At 44.4% G+C, this 26,840-nt stretch overlaps 1 protein-coding gene across 1 annotated transcript in view; it reads left to right on the forward strand.

Annotated features, from left to right (window-relative positions):
* The first annotated feature begins 915 nt into the window (after positions 1-915).
* vwf (von Willebrand factor) overlaps positions 916-26,840 on the forward strand; it is a 28,025-nt gene continuing 2,100 nt past the window's right edge. Inside the window, exons 1-46 of the mRNA XM_086109613.1 lie at positions 916-1,078; positions 1,154-1,205; positions 1,857-2,000; positions 2,255-2,357; positions 3,083-3,291; positions 3,526-3,647; positions 4,118-4,337; positions 5,102-5,224; positions 5,301-5,412; positions 5,490-5,536; positions 6,284-6,420; positions 6,842-6,980; positions 7,565-7,665; positions 7,747-7,942; positions 8,401-8,616; positions 8,989-9,235; positions 9,894-9,988; positions 10,584-10,735; positions 10,995-11,098; positions 11,161-11,299; positions 11,393-11,527; positions 12,106-12,252; positions 12,349-12,489; positions 12,672-12,770; positions 13,353-13,509; positions 13,940-14,107; positions 14,855-14,990; positions 15,137-15,437; positions 16,112-17,228; positions 17,935-18,039; positions 18,339-18,482; positions 18,566-18,700; positions 19,554-19,703; positions 19,830-19,876; positions 19,985-20,162; positions 20,997-21,226; positions 21,376-21,565; positions 21,805-22,149; positions 22,907-23,145; positions 24,047-24,149; positions 24,235-24,306; positions 24,817-24,921; positions 25,029-25,234; positions 25,561-25,710; positions 25,850-25,966; positions 26,046-26,226. Coding sequence (XP_085965739.1) covers positions 1,073-1,078; positions 1,154-1,205; positions 1,857-2,000; positions 2,255-2,357; positions 3,083-3,291; positions 3,526-3,647; positions 4,118-4,337; positions 5,102-5,224; positions 5,301-5,412; positions 5,490-5,536; positions 6,284-6,420; positions 6,842-6,980; positions 7,565-7,665; positions 7,747-7,942; positions 8,401-8,616; positions 8,989-9,235; positions 9,894-9,988; positions 10,584-10,735; positions 10,995-11,098; positions 11,161-11,299; positions 11,393-11,527; positions 12,106-12,252; positions 12,349-12,489; positions 12,672-12,770; positions 13,353-13,509; positions 13,940-14,107; positions 14,855-14,990; positions 15,137-15,437; positions 16,112-17,228; positions 17,935-18,039; positions 18,339-18,482; positions 18,566-18,700; positions 19,554-19,703; positions 19,830-19,876; positions 19,985-20,162; positions 20,997-21,226; positions 21,376-21,565; positions 21,805-22,149; positions 22,907-23,145; positions 24,047-24,149; positions 24,235-24,306; positions 24,817-24,921; positions 25,029-25,234; positions 25,561-25,710; positions 25,850-25,966; positions 26,046-26,226 — 7,762 coding nt within the window. The 5' untranslated portion in view covers positions 916-1,072. The remainder of the gene's footprint in view (positions 1,079-1,153; positions 1,206-1,856; positions 2,001-2,254; positions 2,358-3,082; positions 3,292-3,525; positions 3,648-4,117; positions 4,338-5,101; positions 5,225-5,300; positions 5,413-5,489; positions 5,537-6,283; positions 6,421-6,841; positions 6,981-7,564; positions 7,666-7,746; positions 7,943-8,400; positions 8,617-8,988; positions 9,236-9,893; positions 9,989-10,583; positions 10,736-10,994; positions 11,099-11,160; positions 11,300-11,392; positions 11,528-12,105; positions 12,253-12,348; positions 12,490-12,671; positions 12,771-13,352; positions 13,510-13,939; positions 14,108-14,854; positions 14,991-15,136; positions 15,438-16,111; positions 17,229-17,934; positions 18,040-18,338; positions 18,483-18,565; positions 18,701-19,553; positions 19,704-19,829; positions 19,877-19,984; positions 20,163-20,996; positions 21,227-21,375; positions 21,566-21,804; positions 22,150-22,906; positions 23,146-24,046; positions 24,150-24,234; positions 24,307-24,816; positions 24,922-25,028; positions 25,235-25,560; positions 25,711-25,849; positions 25,967-26,045; positions 26,227-26,840) is intronic.

Below are 26,840 nucleotides of genomic sequence, written 5' to 3' on the forward strand. Positions count from 1 at the left end.
AACCGGAGTACCCGGAGAAAACCCACGCAGGCACAAGGAGAACATGCAAACTCCACACAGGAACGTCTGAGCCGGTAATTCAACCCTTCACCTCTGCACTGTGAGGCGGACGTGCTAAGCAGTCAAACACCATGACATTTAGTACTCCATTCTCATCAATTACCCACAATGCACTGTAAGGTGTTGAGAATGTAGTTTATTCCCAGCCTGAAAGCAAATTAAATCTCACTCAAAAGTCGATATCCCTGTCCATTGACCTCTACCGAATCATTTAGGAGCTCTTAATTTGCTTACCCAGTTGTTCAGTAGGGAGCTAAAGGTGTTTACTGTATTGCCACAAGCTAGCATTTTGTGGACAGTTTATATTTAGATTGTTTGTACAACCATAACAACAATATTTTCTGTACATGCTTTTCAATCAATCCAAAAATGCTGCGGAAATGTTTGGGTGACCAGGAAATGTTTTTGTCTTCCTTTGTCTTCGGCTCTTGATTCTTTCCCCAGCTGATAGGTGATTTTTTTTTTTCCAAAAAAAATAGTTTTTTTTGAACTAGTTCCCATTGTTTTCATGCAAGTTTTGGCATCAATTCGTCACATGTTTGTCATGTGCGGCTACCAAACTCTCAGTTCTTGCGTCAGATATCTTCCCCCGACAGTGTGTTTTGTAGCACAATTGTTTGGGTTGGCACTGACGCAGGTTTGTACCGGCAGGCTAATCACTCAGCCAGACCATCAGTGGGCACATCCTGGTATTGTCTCACTGGGGCGGTCTGATGGTGTCGCTCTACATGTACCGAGTGATATTCTGGCCTTCTTGACATAACCTGATGTAGGGGGGAAGGATGTTAAGGCCACGATAACAGAGTGGGAAGGGCTTTCCTTGATATAAATGAACTTTTGAGTGAGGCATTTTTTAAGTTTTTGACCCCATTCTCAGTTGAGCCTGTTACGTGTCAGAGCGAAACACCAATCCGCCATGTAAAGCCTGGGATTGCAGCATTTTGGGCGATTGCAAGAGATTTTTTACTTTTTTTTTTCTCGCAAGATTTGTGGATTAGCCAAGTGTGGAACCATGGAGGTACAGTACTCAAGTTTTAAGAAGTCAATTTAAGAGGATCACGGGATGAAGCATGTCGTTGTATTTGTGTTTCAGTTGTGCGCAGGTCGGTGTTTGAGAGGAATTTGGCTTCTGCTACATCTGACAGGTGGGTGAAAAACAAATCCATTGTTAATTCACCCTGACTCTGAATTGTCCATTTGTGCGAATGTGCATGTCAATGTTTGTTTGTCTATTTGTGTCCTGCAAATGACTGGCGACCGGTCCGGGGTTTACCTCCATAACATGCCCCTAGTCGGCTGCGGTGGGCTTCATCTTACCTGCAACCACAAGGCTACAAAAGATTAATAGAATTTTTCAGTTCATCGTTAACTTGGTTTTTTAAAAATTAAAATTAGTTTTTAATGTAATTTGGAAATGCCTAATTTTTCAGCGATGTGGATAAATTAATAAATTAACCTCCTTTTTTCCGGGTCAAACCGACCCACTGAATCCAGACAAATAATAAGGATTTCCGTTGAATCAATGTTAGTCATATATTTAATTTAATTCTATATTTATACTGTATTTCAAAATATTTTGAACAAAACAACCCAGAAAGTTGGGTCTATTGACTCAATTAGCGGGTCAGTCCATTTTTTGATCCAATTGGTAAATTTTCCGCCATGTTGAGGCCTCCCCAAGGACCCAATCACGTATGAGGCCAAGCACTTCATACAAAGATATTTTCTCCTTGTTAAACTCTAAAATGTCCTTTTTGGTAAGATTTGTGCTGTTGTGAATGTGTGTGGGTGTGCAGCATGCACGGCAGGTATGACGGGGAGATGCAGCCTCTTCGGACGACACCACGTTCACACCTTTGATGGGGTTTTGTACGATTTTCCCGGCGACTGCAGCTACCTGCTGGCTGGGGACTGCAGACGTCGCTCCTTCACGCTGTTGGGTGGGTGAGCCCATCAAGTCAAGTCAGCTGTATTTATAGAGCACTTTCAAACAAATAAATCGATGTTGAGCATTTATGGACAAAATATGCACAGACAGCTCATTCGGTTCTTCTCTGATTATTAACATTATTTCTTGTTGAATGAATACCACCTTGACAGTGTCGAGCAAATGAATTGCAATGGCACTTTGCGTCAGTGTGCGTCACGTTGGTGTGGCAGGAGTAAAACAAGGTGCGCTGTGATTCACCTGCAGGTGATTTTGTTGGGGGCAAAAGAACTGGAGTCACGCTATTTCTTGGGGACGTCTTTGAGCTGCATTTGTCTGTCGATGGAAGATTATCACAGGGAGAAACCAGGTAATACGGTCTTTTACTCGCATGGATTGGTTGGCCGCAAAAATAAATAAATAAATAAAATCCTGATAGATTTCGATTAAGACCAAAGGCTCTGTTTAAATCATGGCGTAAGCAGAGGTAGGTTTGACCGGTGTGATGGTCATTTCACAGGCGAGTTCAGGCCGTCGGATCTGCAAGTCAAGTCAGATCAAATTTATTGATATTGCCCTGAATCACAGAAAAGTCATAAAGGGCTTTACATGCCCATAGTTTACAAAAATTAATGACATCCCCTCACATGAACCCCCAGGACGGCAAGGAAAACTCAAAAAAAGAGGGAAGGAGGGCTGCGCCACTGTGGGAGTGCTCACAGCCGACTTTAGTGATGGCCAATCAAAGCGATTCCTCTCATTTCCTTTAAATGTGGCATGCTAGTCATTACGAGTGTGCATCCAGCAGCTCCTATATTTTGTTGTTCTACTTCTTCCTTTCATAACTTTGCTGCTGTGAATTGGGAATTTCTCCATTGTGAGACTAATAAAGGTTTTCTTATCTTATCTCCACAAAAAAAGTGATTTGATCCAGTTTTTGATGCATGGGGTATGAAACAATTCAAGGACAGTTCAATCCCAAGCCAATCCCATCCTTGATTCATTAATTGATTAATGATTTTGGTTACTTGAATGCCATGATAAACCTGCAACCAAGGAAGCTCACTTACAGACTGTTTGTGTGTCACCTTGCAGACTTTCACTGCCGTACGCATCACACGCTGTGTTTGCCGGCCAGGAGCTGGGCTTCTACAAGCTATGGAGCGAGGAGTTTGGCTTCACGGTGACCATCGACAACGCAGCCAACGTCGCCCTGACACTCACCAAACACCACACCAACCACACCTGTGGCCTCTGTGGTAACTTCAATGCGGCGGTGGCCGATGAGTACACCGCTCAAGAAGGTACATCTATGCTCGCTTGGAGTGGAAGGCCACTCATGCACGTACCTTTTTTTTTTCCATGGAATTTCGGAAATGGTTCTGAGTCACCGGGGATCAGAAACAGGAAGAGAAGTTATTCCATACAGGAAAAGATAACGGATTAAAGAAAAAAAAATCTCAACAAAAAGAGCAGCGACAGCTTGAGATTAATGAGGAAGCTGTCAACTTTTTTTTCCGTGCTGTGCGTCATTTCAGGATTCCTCACAGAGGACAGCTATGACTTTGCAAATTCGTGGGCGGTGAAAGGCGCAGGTCAAGCCTGCAGACGCGTGTCTATTCCCAGTCTGTCTTGCAACAGCTCCAAAGACACTTCAGAGGTCAGTTACACACACACACACATTGGAAGGGCAAAAGAGTGATTAGAAACATCTGAACATCCATGTTCAGATGTTTCTAATCACTCTCTTGACTCTTTGACGTCAGAATTACTCACTGACGAAAAAAAAATAATCAAAGCACAACCTCTCACTGTCATGAAAAATATGACCACTGAGGTGAGCTACAAAGTGGCAAGCTATCCCGGATCCATCATGAAGAATTTTTTGGGTGTGGCCATCATGAGCGTTGCAACGAGGTGAGCAACTACTTGTTCTCAGGCGGCCCAAAGTCTGAAGAGAGAAGCACACCCCCGTAAAGAGAGTAAACTAACACTTGGCAATCAGTGGCGTAGATTTTCACACATTGCCAAAAAAAAAGTAACACAAATGGAGAGCATTTTTTTTGTCAATAACCAATTTAAAAGATACTCATAAAGAATAAGTACTGATAGTATATCTTGTTTCCATAGATTCTGTCGAGCTGCAGCGTGCTCCAAACATCTGCCGTGTTCCTGCACTGCGCCCACTTGGTACCAGCCGAGGCCTTCCTGTCCCTGTGCCAGGAGGAGGCGTGCCACTGCGGCCAGGGCGACAGCGAAGACTGTTACTGTCCAGTCCTTCTGGAGTACGCCCGCACGTGTCATGCCCACGGGATGCTTTTACGCGGGTGGCAGCAGGAGAGTGAATGCTGTAAGTCGGCAAAACGGTTACGGTTCCAGGGAATAGGGAACAGGGTGGCCTGTAAATTGTGAAAATCCGTACTAATTGACCCCCATTGAAATGCATTGGGGTTGGGGGGGTTATTTTATGCTTTATGTAGTTTTTTTGTAATTAATCAGCTGATTAATCAGTAACCTGTATTTTATTTTGACCAAAAATCGGCATCAGCATTAAAAAAAAAATCTATATTGGTTGGGCCCTAACTCATATTGACAAGAAGGTAAAAAAAAAATCACTTCACATGTCATATGTTAATAACAAACAAGTGTGTTCTTGAATTTTATGCAATCAAAAAATGTGTTGGATTTACTGATGTTGTGAACCTAGTGAAAAACAAAACTAAACTAATGATAACACCTAAAAAAGATATATCTGTCGGTATGATTGCCCCCCCCAGATTACATTGATAATCATTTGATCGACAAAAGCTAGTGGTTTTTAGGCCGGCACAAGACAACAAAATTGCCACAATTCATTCTTGAGGTGACAGGGTCACATTCCTTCTTAGTTCTTTTTTTTTTTTTTACTTGTAAGACCTCAATCAGTAAGATTGTGTTTTTTTTCATCTTTTTTATTTTGTGTCTGTTTTCAAATGTGCACGGTCAAATTAAAAAGGTGAAGAAGTACAGATACCGGAAAAATTTACCTAAGAACAAAATGTTTGCACTTTTTTACTTCCCACCACTGAAAACAATTGTGTATGTGTTTTTGTATGTGTATCTGTGTGAGAACAGTCCCCAAATGTCCCATTGGAATGCACTACAGCGAATGCACCAAGTCCTGCTCCACAACCTGCCATAGTCTCAACATTCAGGAGGTCTGCAAAGAAGAGTGTGTGGATGGTTGCACATGCCCTGGTAAATCCCCTGGCTACTGGTTTCCACTCCTTTGGCTTCTAGTCTTAGTGTGTTTGAATCTGTGTGTGCTTCTCAGTGGGTAAAGTGCTGGATGGAAACCGTTGCGTGGAGGTGTCTCAGTGTTCCTGTGTACACATGGGACGACACTTCCCGCCGGGTTCGACAATCTCTCAGGACTGCAACACCTGGTGAGTGGATGCACACATCTGCAGAATGTGGGATTTAATAGCCACATATTGTTTTTTGTTTTTTTTCCCCCCCACAGTGTGTGTCGACATGGGTCATGGGAATGCACCAATGAAGGTTGCCCCGGTGAGCGACATGAATCATAGCTCAATTAGGGTGAATGTACACTGCATGATTCGAGTGATGCAATTCTACTTTTTTATGTTTTTTTGGGGGGGGGGGTTGCTCTCAAGTGGCAATATATGAATCAATTTAACCCTTTAATGCACCCTGTAACCTGATAACATGATAAACAGTCCACTACAGTAACCACTGTCCCTGAAAGGGTTAAATCAGGGGGGACAAACTCATTTTTGTCACAGGCCACTTTGGAATTACATCTTCCCTTGGAGGGTCGTTACGACAGTGAAACCGAATACATGTTTAATCATCACATCGTATTATTCCTTGTACACACACACAAAAAAAAGTAATGGCTCACTCGTCTTGAAATCAGTCAACTATTTGTTCAATTACTATTCAAGTGAATATAAACCGGGTCACCAAGTTATTGCAAAATGTCACAGTTATTTATTACATATGAGAATTTGAGATTTCAGGACAGATTTAAGCAAGGGTCATGGAAGTTGACACATGATTTGCTTTCGCGGGCCACATAAAATGATGTGACGGGCTGGATCTGGCCCACTTGCCTTGACTTTGACACCGGTGGGTTAAATTGTATTAAGAAACAATCCATTTATTATATGGATGGCATTGCACTGAGAGAATATTTTGCTCTCCGCTTGTTCATAAATGTGGTACTTCTTGTTTTGTGAGTCCCCTTTATGCCTAATAATTGGCTTGGCTCCTGCGCCTTCATCCGGTGTGTAGGTGAATGCCTGGTGGTGGGTCAGTCCCACTTCAAGACCTTTGACAACAAATTCTTCACCTTCAGCAGCCCGTGTCAGTACCTGCTGGCCACAGACTGTGACGAGCAGGACTTCTCTGTCATTATTGAAAATGTGCAGGTAATGCACACACACACACACACACACACGCACACACACACATATGTTTGCATATCTTAGAAACGTAATGTATGTTAATACTTTGTAACCACAAGAAACCTGTCTTGCTCTTTTCTGGACATGATAACAAGTAAAAAGCATTAACACTTCCAATATTTTATTATTCACAATGGGACCCCTGATAATAATGGGGGTTCACCGTATGTATTACAAAATGGTCTTCAGGATGTCTCACCCTTGTGGTAATTCAATTCAAAATCCTCCAAAACATCCCGACATAGCGTTCCAAACATGATGGCTAAGATAGACAGTATCACATTACGTAAGGACACGCACAGCATTTTTGGCAGGATAATAACTCAGCATTTTCTTACTGTCACTCTCTGTATGTCTGACAGCTGATTATTGACCTTTCTTTCAGTGCGCAGATGATCAAGAGGCTGTGTGTACACGTTCTGTGACCCTCAGTCTGCCTTCTCTGGAAGACATGACAGTGAAGCTGAAGCACGGAGGAATGGTTTCTGTCAACGGCATGGACATCCAAACCCCAATGCACCATGGTACGACATTTTGATGGGGAGCAGCTGCCTTTTGTCACTCAAACACTGTGACATGCAAGAGTGTACTTGGTGGGGTAAAAGAACTCAGAGAGCACAGACCTCTGCCAAGGCTTTAAGTACTCAAATCAGTGCAATGACTGTGACAATGGTTGCATTCCTAAGCAGCGTACACACATACCCATTTTTAAAATTTTAACTGAATGTTTTTAAATCCACACAATGAAGATGCTTTTTCCTACTGCTCTCATCGTGTGTGGTGTAGTCCGGATGACCAACACATCACACCGCACCCATAATGATTCCGTAGTACCAAGAAGAAGAAAGCTAGACGACCAGTTCTGATGAATGATGGTGAACTTTTTGCCTTGTCGTTTTTATTGTGGCGAATGACTTGTGAGACACGTTATACAAACACTCAAAACAAACAATTATCCTCTATTGCACGTGGCCTCAACAGGAAGTAATTATTGTGAAGTAAACACAATAATCATGGCCAAATCCTTACATTCATTATAAAAATGTCACATGGCTTTGTAATTAAAGTAAATGGACATACTTCAAACATTGATGATTCTGGATTCCAGGTCGCTTGCATATCCAGAGATCTGTGCAGTCATCTGTGCTCCTGAAGTATGGCGATAACCTGCGTCTTGACTGGGATGGGCAGGGCCGGGTGCTATTAAAGGTGCATACAAACAGAATGTTTTAGTTAATTCGTGTCAAGAAGCTTGGTAGTTTTGAAATGTTAACCACCACGTTTTTGTAGCTGGGCACACGCTGGGCAGGGCGGACTTGCGGCCTGTGTGGCAACTACAACGGTAACCAAGGCGATGACTTCTTGTCCGCATCTGGGCTGGTTGAGGCGGGCCCGCTGGCATTTGGTCAATCTTGGAGAATCAACGGCGACTGCAAGTCCGCCCACACAGTTGCGACAGATCCCTGTGCCATCAACCCCAAAAGAGGTGGAAACACACAAACGCACACACATACAGTATGACTCAACCACACGTCAAGACGACAGTGAACCCTCACTACATGTATTTTCAGGCTTTATGGACCAAGCCCTGCCACACATTGTAGTAAACCCTAAATGGACACACGGTGAAGATTCGCCATACTTACATATCCATACATAACAACCCAGGCAAAATTAATCTTCTCACCAACATACAAAGATCGTCATGTATCTTCGACATAATTGCTTTACCCTGGTAACGACGTTACGATTCGACAGGGCTTTGGCGTCCTCTTGTGGAATTCTCACGCATTACAAAAAGAGTGTAAAAATCACCCTAACCCCAAACCCGCAGCTCGGCACATTTTTAGTAAATATTCCCGGACAAATGCCACAGAAATAAACGTGTTGGCTAGTGGTTCACCGTATTCCGAAACTACAATCTGCCCTGTTCTTTTTCTTCAGTTCGTTTTGCAGAAGAAGGCTGCTCAATGATGACGTCAGACGTGTTCGGCCCGTGCCACTTCCTGGTCAATCCGGCTCCTTTCCAGCAGTTTTGCCGTTATGACGTTTGTTCGTGTGTGGATGGCGAGAAGTGCCTCTGCTCTGCTCTGGCCGCTTACGCGGCCGCCTGCGTCGCCAAAGGGGTGCTCCTCCACTGGCGTTCTCCCTCGCTCTGCCGTAAAAACACGACTCACCTGCATAACCGTTCACTATTTCAGTATTGTCTGCGCAACTTGCTGTTCTCTTAAAAGGCGAAAATTTCTAGGTCCCCTCCTGGGACCTGGCGTCCACATGTGTGGGACATGACGTCTTTGGTTTTCAAGACTATAATGTTAAATTTTGGACTATAAGGGCCTGGCGTCCACTTACGAGGACGTTTCATCAAGTAAAAAGATAATTCTTTGTTTTTACACTCATCAGGTCCCAATTAGCCTAAATATCAAAGAGAAAATAAAAATGCATGCCTTGCAAGAGTTCAGGTCTTAGGAGTTAATTAATTAAATACATGAAAGAAACATCGCTACACAAATGAGTGATTTCAATCCTCAGAGATGGAGTGCACCAGAGGCCAAGTGTACGAGGCCTGCGGGAGCTTGTGCGACCGCACCTGCATTTCCCTGTCCGGAGCGGAGGGTGGATGCGGAGGGGAGAGAGTGTGCGAGGAGGGTTGTTTTTGCCCCGCTGGAAAGTACCTGAGCGACTCTGGAGAGTGTGTGACGGCAGACCAGTGCACGTGCCTGCATGATGGACAGCTGTACCAGCCTAATGACGTCTACGCCGATCACAGCAGCATCTGGTCTGTGGGCGTAAAGTGCAATTAGCCACTCTGGATACGATGTTATCTAATGCACTTTTAGTCAGTCAAGGCACATATTTAACACGAGAAAAATCTGGCGTCACACCACCAAACAAAAATGTCACACAAAGATATACAGTATATACTGAAATAATGATCTCATCTCAATTTACTCACATATTACACTCTGAAATCCGGGACTGTTTAGCCGTGACACAGACATGACTCTTTTTTATTAATACTAACAGGTCAATAATTGTACCTTCTGCCATCTGGGTGAAGTGTATTTAATTGTTGTGCCTGTCACTTCATATCGCTACATAACGTTACTATTTGTCGCCTGATGGTCTCTCATAGCACATGAATGGACTGGGGCACGGTGGCTGGGAATTACTGATCTCATGACATCAAATAATAAGAGCTACGCCAGCAATTCTGTCTTAAAAAATATAATAACCCGAGTCTTGATCATGTAATCTCCACATCACGCAGTGTAGTTCCACATCACTGAAAACCATAGCAGGTCCTCGGGTTAGAAAGGTGAAATCATGATCAGATTATATTTATCGAGAAATGTGGGCAGCATTATTTTCATAGAATGTTTCTTTTTTTAAATCTGGCCAAGGGTGATTTTTTTTTTAAATGTTTGTATTTACAGTTACTGTGAGAATGGAACCATGCGCTGCAGCTCTGCAGAAACGAGCACTTTGCTGTCCGATCTCTTCTACGACGATGACCTGGCACCCTCCAGAGGTGAACTCCAACACATATTTTAATAAGAGTCAGTCCCCGTTGGTGGGGTAATAGGTTCCAAACCCATCTAGGTGAAACTCCGCGATGTAGAGAACACATACAAAAAATAAAAAACAACCAAAAAAAAAAGTCATTTTCACAACCTGACAAAGGCTTCAAACAGATTTAAACTTACTAAAACGCACTGTCCTTTTCACTTCTTTTCAAAAAAATAAGAGACTATCGTATAACATCACTTTAAGGAAACGAAAAGGAGACCCTCAATGGCAAATTTCTCCGAAAAGCATCCTTGCAACCAAACCATAGAATTCCAACTGTATTTGTCGACTCGCTTAATGCTAACATATAATGAGCACTGGTTTACATTCTCACTTCTGTTGGAAAAATGACTATTACTGGTTCACTGTAGAGTTACATGGAGTCCATAACTGTAAAACAATCAAATGAAAAGCAGTAAGTTTCACAATGAGCGTGCCTTCTTGTGCCGCGTGACATGTTTTCTTACACCGCTCAGCAAACTAACTCGGTGTGCACCGACAACGAAAGCTCAGCAACAAAGTAAATGTGATACCCTTGTTGGCGCCGCTACTTGCAGAGAAGCGCTCTGCAAGATGTCCCCCTCAACTGGTCCGAGCAAGGTGTGGCGCCGGGGAAAAAGGCCTGGAATGTGCCAGAAACTGCCAGAATGCAGACCACCCCTGTGTCTCACTTGCCTGCATCCCCGGCTGCATCTGCCCACCCGGCACAGTAGGTTGCGGTAGCTTCACGCATGCAATAGATATTCTCCTTGCTAATCATATGTCTTATCCTTATTGAATCTATTTGGCACATAAAGTAGTTTAGAAATTTGGGAATGGATGGATTTGTTAATTTCATTAGTGTATTGCTTTTTTTTTTCTTAAGTTTGAACAACCAATAACGTTTTGACTCTGTTTCTAAAATATTGATTGAGGGAGTTTGTACGACCAAAGGATATGAAACTGGTTTTCGCTGATTGATATTTCAGGTACGCCATCATGGAGACTGCATTGTGCCGGACCAGTGCCCATGTTACCATAACAACAAGCCCTATGCTTTGGGACAAAGCATACCGGTGGATTGCAACACCTGGTAAAGCAATTATTGAAATGGAGTACTTCTTGGCGGTTGCATGACCTAATTTTATTTTGCAGCATGTGCAAGAACAGGAAGTGGCACTGCACCGACAAGTTTTGTGACGGCGTGTGCCGCACCGTGGGGGAGGCCCACTACATCACTTTCGATGGCCTAAAGTACACCTTTCCTGGTCTCTGTCAGTATGTCCTAGTCCAGGTAAGACCGCTTCAAAAGAAATAACTTCTACTTTTAATGCCTTGAGTGTTTTTAGACCTCTTTGTCCATTCTTTTTATCTTCATTGCACACAGGACATGTGCAATGGAGAAGAGGGGACATTTAGAGTGCTGGTGGAGAATGAAGCCTGTGGCATTGTGGGACATCGCTGTGCCAAGTCGGTGTCAGTCTACTACCAAGGAGGATTGATTCTGATGCAAAAAGGCGAGGTATTTTAAAACTTTGGACTTTTTCTGCTTGAAAGGAAATATTTTTAAGAATAATAATCATAATAATATCCAGCGTGCGCATGCACAACACATGCGGCGAAGACGCTCCATAGCTTCCACCAACAACCGAGACAACACGAGCTCCCCCAACATAGAAAAAGCTTAGTTGTCTCTCAGTAAATATCACTTAACAATATTTCCTATTGGCCTTGCTGCCATCTTGTGTCATCTTATAGCATTACATCAAGATCACACGAACCGGGAACGGTCGAGTTTTTCGGTGAATAGGTAAAGATAAGGTTCCACAGAAAAAAAAAAACACAAAGTGAATTTGTGAATAGCAAACCACAAATAACCATAGATTCACTGCATATGTATTTCAAAAGTAAAAGTACCTATGTATTGCTGAGTCAGAAATATAATAAAACGGCTCCACGGACAGGATGAATATTGCAAACCGGCCACACACACACACACACACACACACACACACACACACACACACACACACTTCCTCACACTAGTGGTGCAATTTTGCGATGTTTTCATGTCATGGACATGTTTTGGTCATTGCTCAGGTGAAAATGAAGGTGCCAGTACCACAGAGCTCGCAGGTGGAGATCATCCGATCAGGTCAATTCTACACCCTACTGCTGGGGAAACACATTTCCCTAAGTTGGGACAAGGGAACGTACCTCCTGGTCCACATATCGACTGAATACAGGGTACTCGTGTATTAATCCACTCATTTTTTTCAAGCCGCCATTTTGACTCTTTTTTTGTTGTTGTTGTTGTTTTCTGTAATTTTCCTACATGTGTAGAGTCGGGTGTGTGGTCTGTGCGGTAACTTTGACGGGAATGTGAATAACGACTTAGTCAGCAGTAACAATCAGCTGGAGGTGGACTCTCTGCACTTTGGGAACTCCTGGAAGGTTGCTCCAAGCTGTGCCGATGTCACGCAGGTAATGTATGTTTGTAACGTGGTTGGGAGAAGAAACTCATTGAAATCTATAGACAGTTTCAGATGTGCCAAAACAATAATAATATTGGTAATATATACAGTATATACAGTATATTTTTAAAAATTTGTGGCTGCTTTCAATATTTATGACCCAAGAATGTTGCACCGCATTTGTGTTTCCAGGTACCCGCTCCATGCGCTGACGACATCGTCAGACAGGTAAAAGTTGAGCAGTCGTGCCGTGTGCTCACTGGTCCCCTCTTTAAAGAGTGCAATACTCAGGTGAGTATAGCAGCAGAAATCCAAAGGGTCAATAGCATCAACATTAAGTACACGTCATCTGAATTGAAAGCCAATGCAGAGAAAATGTCATTTGAGGTGCTTCGAATATGTCACGTAGCTAGCTAGGTAAGGTAAACCAAAAAAAAAAAACAACAACAATTGCAAAACGGAAATCTAAATCTGGTCGATTTAGCTTTACTTATCTTTCTGGAAAAACCTGCTTTTGATTGGGGTTCATTTGTCTCAATTCCCCAATTGGACTTCCTCAAAGTGCCATGAAATTTGCTCAAAATGGCCGACTTTCTTTTCAATTTAAGGCATGGGTCCTTGACAGTTTTTCATGCGCCCTGATGTGATGATTTATTGTCAGTTGGAAAAACGGATGAAGGGGAGTTTTGTGGGCGGTTTTGACGCCATTAAAATGCATAATAATAATATCAAATAGCGATTCCAAGAGAGGGTTCGCACAAGTTGGCTCCATTTTCCATGCATTTTTGGATCGTATTACCTTTTGCTCGATCGTATACTGTACATACAATGAGTATGGTAAGTGTTATTTCTTCCCTTCATGCATCTCCTTAGGTGAACGCGGAGCCATACGTAGAGATGTGCGTGGGGGCGGCGTGCACTTGTCCGTCCGTAGGCGACTGCGCTTGCTTTTGTGATGTCATCGCAGCTTACGCTCAAGCTTGTTCGCAGAAGGGTGTATCCGTCAACTGGAGATCCAACGGGCTTTGCCGTGAGTGTGAAGAATAACCCCGTGGTCCTTTATGGCAGCGGTCCCCGACCCTTTTTTGCGCCACAAACCGCTGTATTTGTTTTAATTCAAATGGAGCGACATATTTGAAAGTAGTTGTGAGCAAATGTGCTTGTTTCTCTTCACTGAGCCGGTCCTGTCATTTTTTTGCCAGCATTGCCAGGCTTACTTCTTCCAAAATATCTCACATAAGCGAGGCCATCCGCGTGACGTGTACAGAACCACAGGCAGCTGCAGAGTTTTTTCAAAATAAAATGTCTTTCTGACTATCGTGAGCAATTCAAGATTCCCTGTGCAGTCCTGTATTGGATGGCCGCGTGGTTGGCGGACCGCTGCTTTTTCGGATGTGTAATCGGAACAAACCAACGAACGCAGCAGCCAAAAATGCGAGTAAAACCTCTCGTCTCCATAGCGATGAGCTGTGAGGAGTTGAACCCGAAGATTCCGGCTACCGGAGAGGAGTTATGCCAATGGAGGTACAACACTTGCGGCCCTGCCTGTCCCGTCACCTGCCAGCACCCCGATCCACTCCAGTGCTCCCTCACATGTGTGGAAGGATGTCATGCTTACTGCCCGCCAGGTGCCTTACATATTCCCATACTGTAAATCTAGCATTTAAAGGGAGACATATGATGTCAAATTCACCTTATTGGCTTGGATATAAAGTGTTGGGTCACTCGAGTGCCTGCCCAACCATCAAGTAGGGAATCACACAAACTGCCTTTTTCTGAAAATGTGTCAGGTCGCAAGCTATTTTACTTTTGTAAACATTGTAAACGTTGTGACATAACAGTGTGGCTAAATAATATAATTTCCAAGCTCCTGTGTATCTCCACCTTACTTGGCGGCCTGGAATGTTTGGAAGCACAGAAGTACAGGGTGTTCAGAAATTAACTTCACTGTGCATTTGTAACTTTTATGAACAGGCATATAAAAGACACAACTAATACTAAAACATGTCTGTTCTCTTGTGTAACAAAAAAGTAAGCAGAGCAGCAGTGGTGGAAGTACTGATGACCGAGCGCTAACAGCGCCGCTAGCAGATATGGGACCCTTCTCATAAAATTGACTTGATTTCGCAATTTTACCCAGTGGAAACTCATTGGCCTCTGTAGAACAGGATGAGCAAAATTGATCATTTGAATGAACCGAAACAGACCCCAAAACAGAATAATGCCAATTTTATCCCAGAGTGTTATCAACGGATATATATTGGGCTGTAACTGTTTATTTCATATTTTGTTGGGAAAAAGGTCAGAGTCCGATTCTCGAGACACTTCAGAATTGTTTTAAAGTGTATCTTGCTTGTTCACCATGTTTTTCTCAGGCCAGCTGTTGGATGAGGTGGCCATGCGGTGTGTTGAGCCCACTCAGTGTCAGGTATGCATCCATGAGGGTCAAAGGATCTCCCACGGCAACAAAGTCATCATCAGCCGCCATGACCCCGCCCACTGCAAAATATGGTAAGAGTGGCTACTCGGTGCTCATTTGTAATGGAAAAAAAGAACATCCAGGGGAGTGTAGGGACGTAAAGCTCAGAATATAACTTGACTATGAATTCATTTATAAAGTGTGACTTATTTGCTTTCTTTGTTGTTTGTCCCCAAAGTCACTGTGAAAACAACACTCTCACCTGCGAGGCTTGCCCCACTTTGACCACCGCCGCACCAGCCCTCGCCTCCGCCGCCTTTACAACCATCCCCATGACCACCATGATGCCGGAGGGGACGTGCGATCGTGCCATGGATCTGGTTTTCCTGCTGGACGGCTCCACCGCATTGAGCGAAACCGAGTTTCAGACCACCAAGGAGTTTATACTGGGAGTGGTGGAGCGCTTCCGCTTGGGCTCCGCTCACACTCGAGCCGCAGTGTTGCTTTACTACTCTGGAGTCAAAACGTATGATTTACAGGTATGTAAACACATGGGATCGTAATTTTCAATCATGGGGGCGGCACTTCATACACTACTCTTCATACACTTTTAAGATCCGTGCGTGCTGCCCATACATCAGCAAAAACAAATGTCCCTTAAGCAGTTCTGCCCCAACCCCACCTGAGTTGAAAACGCCACTGAGCAATCAAGTACCGGTACATGCAGTTTATCAGAAGCGAACGCAACAAATCTCGACGCAGCTCTGCTTACCTTTTGACTTTGACGTGATAGTGTTTTAGACAGTGTTGCCCATTCCGGCTTGAAAGTGGCGGCTCTTCACCCAGCTTACCTGTCAAATTTTGAACCGTAAAACTCAACGTTGGGCCGTGATTATGTAAATTAGCCACACTGTGTCCATCACTATCCAGTCAAATGAACTCATTCACTCCCAAAGACGTTTTTAAACTTCTTTTCAGACTTGGTCCAGAATTGGCTGGTACTGAATGAGTTAATAATAGCTCACTAATTGACTTATTTTTGCAAAATAGGCAGATAAGAAAAGCCAAAATAAGCCTAACTTCAGGGACAGAGCTTATATGTAAATAAGCAATTAAAATATCATTCAAATTAGTGCCGATTCGTTGCTTACATTTGATATCATTGTGACATGACCGCTTTCCCTCGCATTTTAACTTTTTGTTTTGCCTGTAGGTTCAGAAGTGGCTGTTTAAGAAGACGGTGCACGAGCTGCACTACGCCGGAGGTGAAGCTGCCTTCTTGGACGAGGCCATTAAATATCTCTGTTACAACATCTATGACAAGAACAAACGAGAGCACGCCGGCCGCGTCGCCGTCATCCTGACGGCCAGCACCAACCCTCGGCCCATGCGGCCGTTCATCAGCATGCTCCGCAGGAAAAAAATCACCACGCTGACCGTAGCCCTCGGTCCCGGGGTGAACATGGCGCAGATTAATGATATCACAAAGGCCAACCCCGAGAACAGGGCCTACGTGCTGAGCAGCACAGCCGAGCTGCCCGATCGCCTTTTAGAACTGACCGATTACCTTTGCACTTTGGGGCTTGAGCCAAAATCCAGTACGACCACCACGACTCGCTCTCCTCGACCGCCAATCGCCCCGACCAAACACCTCACCACCACTTCTACCGTGCCTTCCGTACTGTCTCCAACCACCACCACACCACCCTCGTCCGTACCGCCAACCAAGGAAGTGACTTTCATCATTGAAGGCTCCGATTCAGTCGGGGAGGCCAACTTCAACAAATCCCTCCTCTTCTTGGAGGAAGTTGTGACGCAGATGTCTGAGAAGAATGAATTCATCCGCATCACGGTGATCCAGTACTCGGTCAAGGTGACCGTGGAGATCCGCCGCTGGGATCTGAGATACCAAAGGATGTTGCTGCTACAACGTCTCAGGGAGATTCGTTGGAGGGGCGGAAGCAAGACAAACACCGGCGCCGCCGTGGCAACTGTCTTTCAGGATACCGTCACTGTCCCGCCTTCACGTGGTTCCGTCCCACCGCAGCTGGTCTTCCTAGTGACGGAGAACCCGCCCACGGACACGGTGAAGCGCCCGCCGTCCACGAGCACCCAGACACACGTGTACCCCATCGGAGTCGGCTCCAAAGTGCGGGAGGTGGATTTGTTCCCCTTCAGCTCGCCGCAACGTCCGATGATGGTGGAGGACTACACTCATCTCAATAAACTGGTCCACCGCGTTGTCAACATCACACGCACCACGGTCACGCCGCGCTTCCCCACGTTGGCGCCCCTGGTCCGTCCAACGCTTGCCAGCCTCCCACCCACAGGTAGACCTGCCATCTGTTTGCCTGTAGAGTGAAGCGTCGTGATTGTAGAAATACAGTAAATATGGATACTGTGAATAGCAAAAAACTGTGACCCCCCACCCCTTAAAAATGTATATAAATGCCAATAGTTTTAACTGTAAATAAACCACCACGATCTCAAAACACAAGCATTATTTCAAAATCATCATACAAAATTCCCCTAGAAAATACATTTGAAACGAATGCACCTGAAGTGTGAGAGCACGAGCATGTACAGTAAGTGTCTGCTTTGCAAACCCGTCAAAAATATGCATTACTGCTTTCCTATGAGCCTATTTCTGAGTTAGTGACATTGAAATACTCTTATGTTTTGAAAAACATGAAGAGCACCATCTTTCCAAAGTTTGGGTTCACCCTGACAATTTCATGATTTCCACAAAAACTATTCGTTTCAAAGATTCTGGTTCACTTTGAAATTTAAACTTGTTCTTTCTGATTAATTATCTCAATTGAAAAAATAAATAAAAACAATGTTTTTGTTTCAACATTTGTTACTAACCCCATACTAGGATACCGTTACAATATCTAAGTGTATTAGGTATGTTTTATGTTGAATAGTTTTAGTTAGGTTCCGCAGAAAAAAATTCGCGCACGTGAGTTTACAAATCGTGATTGGCAAGGCTTCGGTATCCCCGTATTGAGATGACGATACCCAAACTTCCCACAGGGCCTTGTAAAACACCCGTGGACGTCCTCTTCCTGCTGAAGTCCGGAGAGCAGTTGGACGACATGAAGACTTTTGTGAAAGCCTTCATCAACACAGCGGATGTAGGTAGGTTGACAAAAGACCGTTCAAGATGCACTGTTAACGGATCGATTTTCCTTTAGCGCTTGTCCTCCATCACGTCGCGGCAGTGCTGGAGCCTATCGAAGCATTCACACTCAAATTCACACCATTGGACAATTGAGTCTTCAGTTTACTTAGAAAACATGTTTTTGGAATATTGGAGGAAGCTAGAATACCCGTGAAAAACCCATCCAAGCAAATTCCAGCCAAATTTGAACCCACACCACGTGATTGTGAGCCGGATGTGACCACAAGATGTTAAGTCCCGTTTTATCTGCCTGCAGGTCCGGACGGCACTCACGTGAGCGTGATTCAGTACGGCGACACCATCACCTTGGAGTTCAGCTGGAGAGAGCAACAGATCAAGTCGCGCCTCCTCCGCTTGGTGGACAACATTCCCAGAAGGAGAACTGCGGCACCTGCACTCGGTAGCTGATAAAAAAAAAGGAAAAAAAAGTGAAGTGTACACATCATCGATTCATTGGAGCTTACCGCTGTGTCTCGGTCTCAGGCTCGGCACTGCGATATGCCATCCAAGAGGCCATTAAAGGAGGGAGAGTAGGCGTGGCCAAGGTAGTGGTGATGATCGTGACCGATAAGTCAACTGATCTGGTCCAAGAAGCAGCGAACGAAGCAGTGGCGGCAGGTAACATGATTTCTCCATACAGCGGTCGTCATTACACAAACAATCATGACATTATTCTCGTAAAAATGTTTTTGATCTAAAAACAACAACAAAAAAAAGACCTTATACAATGTAAAAGGTCTTTTTTTTTTGCTTGCATGGATTTTCCACGGGTATTCTAGCTTCTTCCAATACTGAAAAACAGGTTTTCTAAAAAAAAAAAAAAAAAAAGACCTTATATGTATAGATTTTTTTTGATCAAAAAGATTTTTACGGGAATAATATCATGATTGTTCGAGAGCAAAAGTCTTCTTTTTTTTTTTGCTTGCAAATATTGCTCTATTTTTTTCGGAGAATAAAAACATTTTGGAAAATAAGAGGAGTATTAGTTCAAGAATGAAGTTAAAAAAGTAGCTTTGAAATTCACTTGTTAAAATGATTGTCTTACCTTTTTACTTGACCATCATATTTCAACTTCCTCTTGGAAAAAAATTCTTATGAAATTATGACCCTTTTATCTTCTTTGCTCTTGACATATTATGACTTATTTTCTGAAGGAATATAACTGAAAAAAAATATATTTTTTTTTATTGTAACATTTCACTTTTTTTAATACAGGCAACTTTTTAATGGCATTTAGGGGAAGTTGTTGTCCTTATGTTTGATTGGTGTTGGTATCACGCAGGGGTCCTTAAAACCCATTCACTCCCAAAGACGTTTTTGAACGTCTTTTCAGACTTTGTCCAGAATTGGCTGGTCCTGAATGAGTTAAAAAAAACGGCTCCCTGGACCCAAAACATTTGAGATCGCCAGCATTCGAACAACCGTTCTTTCCTTTTACATACGTCATCGTTTGGGTTGTCTTGGGCCTCAGGTGTTTCGGTGTTCCCCATCGGTGTGGGCCCAGGCTCCGACCAGAAGGAGCTGGCGACTCTCAGCCAGAACGTGTTGCACTTAAAGAGTATGGATCAGTTACGGATGCTGCTGACTTTGGACCGCGATTACGCAGAAAGAATCTGCAAAGGTGCCTGTCCTCGCACACACTTGAATACAGCTGAAAATAACTCAATTCATGGCAGCATTGTTGTCGTTTTTATAATATCGGTGTTTGTGACAGTAATTGTTGGCTGTGATTTGCTTTGGCTCTAAGTTGGTCCGCCAAGAGTGTGCGTTGATGACAATGGCAAAGAGAGAAAAGTGAGTCACGTGATTAAAAATAAAAAATAAATAATAATAATTGACTGTGCAACTCTACAATTATGTCTTGTTGTTGTTGTTGTTGTTGTTGTTACTCGTGTGCTACAGCCTGGAGACTCATGGCTACTGGAGGACGGCTGCCATTCAGTGCTGTGCCATCCCAATGGGGACGTAACCGTGCAGAACCACAAAGTCAGCTGCGATAGACTGGAGCCGCCGGCGTGCAGAAACAACATGCTGCCCGTGAAAGTCCAAGAGGCCTGCATCTGCCGTTGGGAATGCCCGTGTATGCACACAGATCGGATCATGCGTCTTCCGATTTTCAACTCTGTACAACGCGAACAATGAGGCGGTGTTTACATGACATGGTTCATGTGACACAATGAAAGAGTTCTCGCGCTCAAGTGACACGATTTCACATGTCAGAAGGAGAAAAAAAATGCACGGCATTGAAAATCTTCAAATTAGTTCTCCCGTAAATGTAGCTAAAAATCAGATACGTATCAGATTTTTGCAATGGAACATCCGCATAACATAAACATCTGATGTACAGCTGATCTACAGAGAAAGCATTGGTAATTAAATATGGTCTCAATCTTTGACCTCATAGGTCTTGAGACATTTATGGCTTGTTATTGGATGACAATATTCATACATTCATTCATATTCCGATCCGCTTTATCCTCACAAGCATGGCGGGGGGTGCTACGGTCTATCCCAGCCCTCCTCGGGCAGTAGGCTGGGGACACCCTGAACCGGTTGCGAGCCAATTGCAGGGGACACACAGACGAACCACCATCCACGCTCACACTCACACCTAGAGACAATTTGGAGTGTTCCATTAACCTGCACTGCATGTTTTTGGAATGTGGGCGGAAACCAGAGTACCCGGAGAAAACCCACGCAGGCCCGGGGCGAACATGCAAACTCTACACAGGGAGGCCGGAGCCGGAATCGAACCCTGCGCCTCGGCACTTTGAGGTCGACGCGCTAACCACTGGACGGGATGACAATATATAGACAAAAAATATGAGATAAATATGCCACATTCGAGGTGTTGAATAGGGTCTAAATATCTGATATCTAAATAACTGGTCCCTGTGTATGTGGGTGTTGACAGGCATTTGCGTGGGCAGCTCCACCAATCACGTCGTGCGATTTGACAGCTTGCCGCTCAGGCTGGATGCAGAGGGCCTGTGCTCCTACACCCTCCTCACTGTCAGCGATGGTTCGGAGGTCACGCTCCACAACGGCCCTTGTCAGGACGCGGCACGATACAGCCACGTCTGCATGAAAGCCATCGAAGTGATGCACGGGTCGCGTAAAATCCTACTGAAGGATGATATGACGGTAAGTCGGGTTTCCGATATGTTCGTTTGGGCAGGGAAAGTGCGGCCCTTTGCGTCTTTTGATTTCTCTGTACGTGGGCCTCGGACTAAACAAAAACGAACAAGTTTGGACGCCCCTTGTTGAGAAGGTTTGTCCGTCGATTTGCGCAGGCGTTCGTTGGGCGAGAGGAGGTTTTGCTACCATGGAGGCAAGCGGGTCTGGAGCTGGTGCGATTCGGCGGAGTGATGATGCAGCTGAAAACTGACCACGGCTACCTTTTGACGTTCACACCACAGAGGAACGAGTTCACCATCACGCTGCTCAATGCCAGCGTTAGCGGCAACACTGCTGGACTCTGTGGTAACGTACTTGAAGCATCATGTCATGTTCTTCTGATTGTTCATCGATCCATGCCGGTAGCATATAGTGACAGGAAGAACAATTAAATGCTATTAATCCACTACATAGCAGTTGAACCTGTTCATCCAGCTTTTGCCATTCATGAAACAGATTTTTGGAAAATAGGTGCTTTGGAAACACGAGGTTTAGAAATGCCGTTGACGTGAACATCGTCTTTTTGCCCGCGTCTTCCTCCTCAGGCGCCTGCGGGGAGCAATCCGTCAACGTTCTTTCCTTACGTGATGGCAGTCCCACTTCCGACCAGATGACCTTCATCTCCGACTGGACCACGACCGGCGACGGGGGCGTGTGTGTGCCCAAGCGGAAGGTGGACGTGTGCTCCTCCGGGGCGGCCATGGGGTGCCAGGCATTGCGTTCGCAGGTGTTTGAGGCCTGTCACGCGCACATTCCTGTCCTGATGTTCCTCACCAAATGCGAGGAGCAGGCATGCGAGGAGGCGGACGTGTGCGAGCTCATTTCCACATACGCACGCCTGTGCAGGCAGAGGGGTGTGTGTGTCGACTGGAGAAGCCCCCATATTTGCCGTAAGTCTGAAATGTGGTCCTCATACTTATTCTACCACTTTTTTTCTGCTTTTCAGACTTCCACATTTGTCAACTGATTTAATCCCTTCCAACATCGAAATATTCAGCTCATTCGGAATATTTCGACAACTCAATGTTCATTCCCTTTTTCTGCAATTTCTCATTGTGCCCAAATATGATTGCCTTGAAATCAATGGAGATGCGTTCCAAATTTAACTCGTCCTCTCATTTTTGTCCTCATCGTTTATGACTCAAACCGTGCCAATTTTCAATGTTCAGCTCAATCGTGACATTGGTGATAATGTTTTTCATGCTCCCCAAATTCCCACTCATTCAGTAATTTACATTTTTTTTACATGACAAATCTCCTGAATGGATGCACAAAAGTTCACATTTTTACCAAATCCTTCCGCATGTGAACCGCTTTGAACGATTCCGGTCTCAAAATATTTAGCTCGGTCAGGACAAATGGGCAACAGTTTTTCTTTTTTTTTTTTTACTTTCACAAAATTCCCACAATTCCATATTCCCATGAAAAAAAATTCAATTTAAATGTCCTGATTTAACTCATCTATAATTCTCGACTCATTCAATTGCACAATATGTTCATTTTACAAATGTACATCATGATTCCTTACTCGACCGATTCTGCAGCCTTTCAGTCAATGTCAGCTCTTCGGCATTCACACACAATTTCTACCATGATTGCATTCTTCATCTTCATTTCGCACTTGCAACAAAACTCCATCTCTTTCAGCTTGGCAGTGCCCCGCCACCATGGAGTACAGTGCGTGCCGCACGGGCTGCGTGGAGGATTGTGACAGTGCGCAGCCGTTGCGGGGTGACTGGTCGGTTGCCACGGGTAACGGGTCGTCATGTACAGACACACCCATGGAGGGCTGTTTTTGTCCGGAGGGGACGGTTCTGCATCAGGGAGTGTGTGTCTCACCGGAGAAGTGCAAGCAGTGTGTGGACAGTCGTGGACGTGCATATGAGGTTAGAATCAGGAAAAGCACAATAAGATGCTAAAAGTGTGTGTATGGGGCGGTACGGTGGCGACTGGTTAACATGTCCGCCTTACAGTACAGAGGTCCTGGGTTTGGTTCCGGGCTCCGGCCTTCCTGTGTGGAGTTTGCATGGGTTCTCTCTTGGTACTGCAGTTTCCTCCCACATCCTCCAAAACATGCATGGTCGGTTGACGGAACACTCTAAATTGTCCCTAGATGTGAATTTGAGTGTGAATGGTTGTTTGTCTCTGTGTGCCCTGCGATTGGCTGGCAACCAGTTCAAGGTGGACCCCACCTGCTGCCCGTTGACTGCTGGGATAGGCTCCAGCAAGCCCGCGACCCTCGAGAGGAGAAGCGGCTTGGATAATGGATGGATGAAGTGTGCGTGTGAGACTGATGCAAAATGAAATGAATAAATTCACTTAAACACGGTTCCCACGGGTCCTTAAAGTTCATAAAAATCGATAAAAAAAGAATTTGTAAAATGATGTTCTGAATTGTCCTTAATTTTCAGGGAAAGCTTCTAAAATCAATTTTAAAAAATTATTCGAAAATAAATTGAAGTTTTATATTTTCTAAATTTAAATTGTTCTTACTTACTTTATTTGAGAATGAATTCAAGTTTTTTTTCAAGAATTCAAGAACATGTGTTCAGCCCGCATATTGCTGAGTGGGCATTAAATCCACCGTGAATCCCCTGCTGAATGGAGAAAAAGTCCTCAAAAAATGGCTAAATGAGAACTCAAAAGTCCTTAAAGGTTCCATAAATAAAAAGTAAGTGGAAGAGTGGGAACCCTGTTAAAACAGTGGTAAAGAGTAGTGGTGGACAGACAGACTTAGTGTTTATCATTTAAGACAAGCTTGTGTGTCCTTGTGTTGTATGTGCACAGTATCTGCAGACTTGGGTACCGGATGACAATCCTTGTTTGATTTGCTTGTGTTTGGCCCGACAACAAATCAACTGCACTGCACGCCCGTGCAACGACGTGAAAGGCAAGTTAAATATATTTCAATTTAACTTTCTGTTTCTTATGACGGCCACCCGCTATAACCGCATGTTTGTGTTGTGTGTGTGTAGCCCATGTGTGCGGAGCCTGTGAAGTGCTGAAGGAGAAGAGAGGATCCAAATGCTGCCCAGAGTATGAATGTGGTATGTACAAAATTATTTAAAAATAACCCCCTTGACTTGCACGGGCCCCCATTCAACTTTTGACAGTTAACTTTTTGCTCTCTGGCACTTTAAAAACAACCATCGCTGCAAACAAAGTGCTGTTCATGGAGTGATAATCAGACATACAAAAACAAAGACCGCTAAAACAATAAATTAATAACATAAGAAACAGTGAACACCATAAAATGCGACAACAAAGCTGAGTCTCATGCTGAGTCAAAAGCCGTACAATAAAAATGTTAGATTTAAAAATGGACAGAGGGGGCTTCCCTCTCAAAACAAGCTGAGTTCAGTGAGACTAGCAAAACATGTTGTAATTATTGATCCCTTTGATATCTTGATTGAAAAAAAATTGCACCTGAATAAAAACATCTACGACTCTTTTAAATTGTGGTTAGGGGATAATATGTCTCCTTGAACACTTTAAGCTTTTTACCTCCAAGTCTTTACTGTCTATGGAGCTCATGTGCTCCCTCTTTGACGTTTAAGTGTGTGATCTGTCGAGCTGTGATGTTCCCGAGGCGCCCCGCTGTGAGGATGGCGAGATACTGGTTCTGAAAAACCCAGGAGAATGTCAAGCCATCCACGAGTGCGGTAGGGCACAGTCTTATCCTCCATTTCCTGAGATCACACACCTGCCATCATGTACCTTGAGAGCGCTTTTGAATCCGACGTGGCTTCGTCTCTTTTCGACCACCCAGTTTGCAAGAAGGAGAATTGCGCCCTCAGCCCGACCCCAGTGTGCGGCGCAAATCGCCACCTGACAGTCAAAAAGACAAAGTGTTGCGACATATTTGAGTGCTCGTGTAGCTGCCAAAACGTCACCCGCACTTGCCCGGCCGGCTTCATCACGGCCTCCAAGACGGACGACTGTGGCTGCACTGAGATAAGCTGCTTGCCGGACAAAGTAAGTCACATTTTGTTACATTTTGCCTTTTTGTACTTAAAAAAAAAAAAAACAAAAACAAAAACCTGCCAATAACTGTTTAAACATCTCAGGCAGGGTTTATATTTTCAAATGATCACTTCTGCAACATTCCTAGAAAATCACATTGTCCCACCGCGGCTGAACTACTTTTTTTTAACAGGCCCGCGGGGTACTCATGTTGTCCTTGAGGGCCACCTGGTGGCCATGGGCACCAGGTCGGCGACCCCCGGGCTGGAAAATGGATGGATGATGTACTTATGACGGGGCGGGGGACAATTACATTTTCAAATCTGATTATCCAACAGGTGTGTGTTGTGGGCGACGTGGTCCATGCGGTGGGCAGCAAGTGGGATGACGGATGCGAGAAGTGCAGCTGTAGCCAACTACAGGACAAGGACACGTCACTGCACATTGCTCAGTGCTCTACGCCAGTGTGCGAACGGAACTGCCCGCTGGTGAGACAAATAAAATCATGTGTTTGATTCCCTTTCTAAGTCTTCAATTTTATAAGTTTTGATTCTGTCCATCACCAAAATCAGTCAGCAACCATTAAGATTGTACATGAGCAAAGAAATTGTATACTGTACATGACAGGGTTCAACATACACACTGTCCAGTGGAGAATGCTGCGGGAAGTGCAGAGCAACTAGTTGCGTGGAATCGGATGGAGAAATGCGAGGGGACGCAGTGATCGGAGGAACGCTTAGACAGGTTTACAACTCACACCTGAGTTTAATCTTTCTGTGACACCAATCCCCCCAAGCCGAACGTATTCGATCCGTGTTTGTAGGTTGGGGAGCAATGGCAGTCTTCTCGTGACAAATGTGTGGTGAACAAGTGCGTGAGGGTGAAGGATGAGGTGTTCATCTCTTCCACCAACATCAGCTGCTCTGCGATGGAAACGCCTTCCTGCCCGCTGGGCTCCGAGCTACGCTGCGATACGCGGGACTGCTGCCCACGCTGCCAGTGTGGTAAATGTCACACGTACGACGCGATGACCTAAGCTAACTGTGCGTGAGTCGAACACGGAGTTTTGTACGATGGGATTTGCGTTCCTATGGAGGCTGCTGGAACCAGAATTTGTATGTAAGTGGGAATGTGTGGGACTGTCATGTTTACCAATACAGTCATGTAGTTATAACTAAAGGAAGTACAGTATTTAAATGAAAAATATTTTTAGGCCAAAAGTGAACTCTGCTATTGAGGAGAAGGGACTAAGCTTAGATGCTAATCGCGCAAATTTGCAAGTGATGAATGTCCATGCCACATATTTTTTAATATATATTTTTTATGACCTTGTCTGACTCGGTAATACACCGGTCAATCCTTTTTAAAAAAAAAAATCCATCACAAATGACCCTTTGTCTTTCGTTGCCATTGAGCAGCTAGCCATGGCCAGCGAATCAACTTTCGTCCGTGACGAACCGTTCTCTGTATCGTCTTAAGAAACTTATCACACCGCTTTCACTGTCATCTGTCTGATCTCTGCTTAAATCTTTCATCGCGCTACTGTCTGCTGTTAAGTGGGTTGGCTTTCCTAAACATGACACCGTAGAAGGACTAGTGTTTTGGCGCCATTGTGAAA

The sequence above is a fragment of the Hippocampus guttulatus genome, chromosome 4 (assembly GCF_054856545.1).
Source record: "Hippocampus guttulatus isolate MCC_2025c chromosome 4, RoL_Hgut_1.0, whole genome shotgun sequence".
In the NCBI taxonomy this organism is placed as follows: domain Eukaryota; kingdom Metazoa; phylum Chordata; class Actinopteri; order Syngnathiformes; family Syngnathidae; genus Hippocampus; species Hippocampus guttulatus.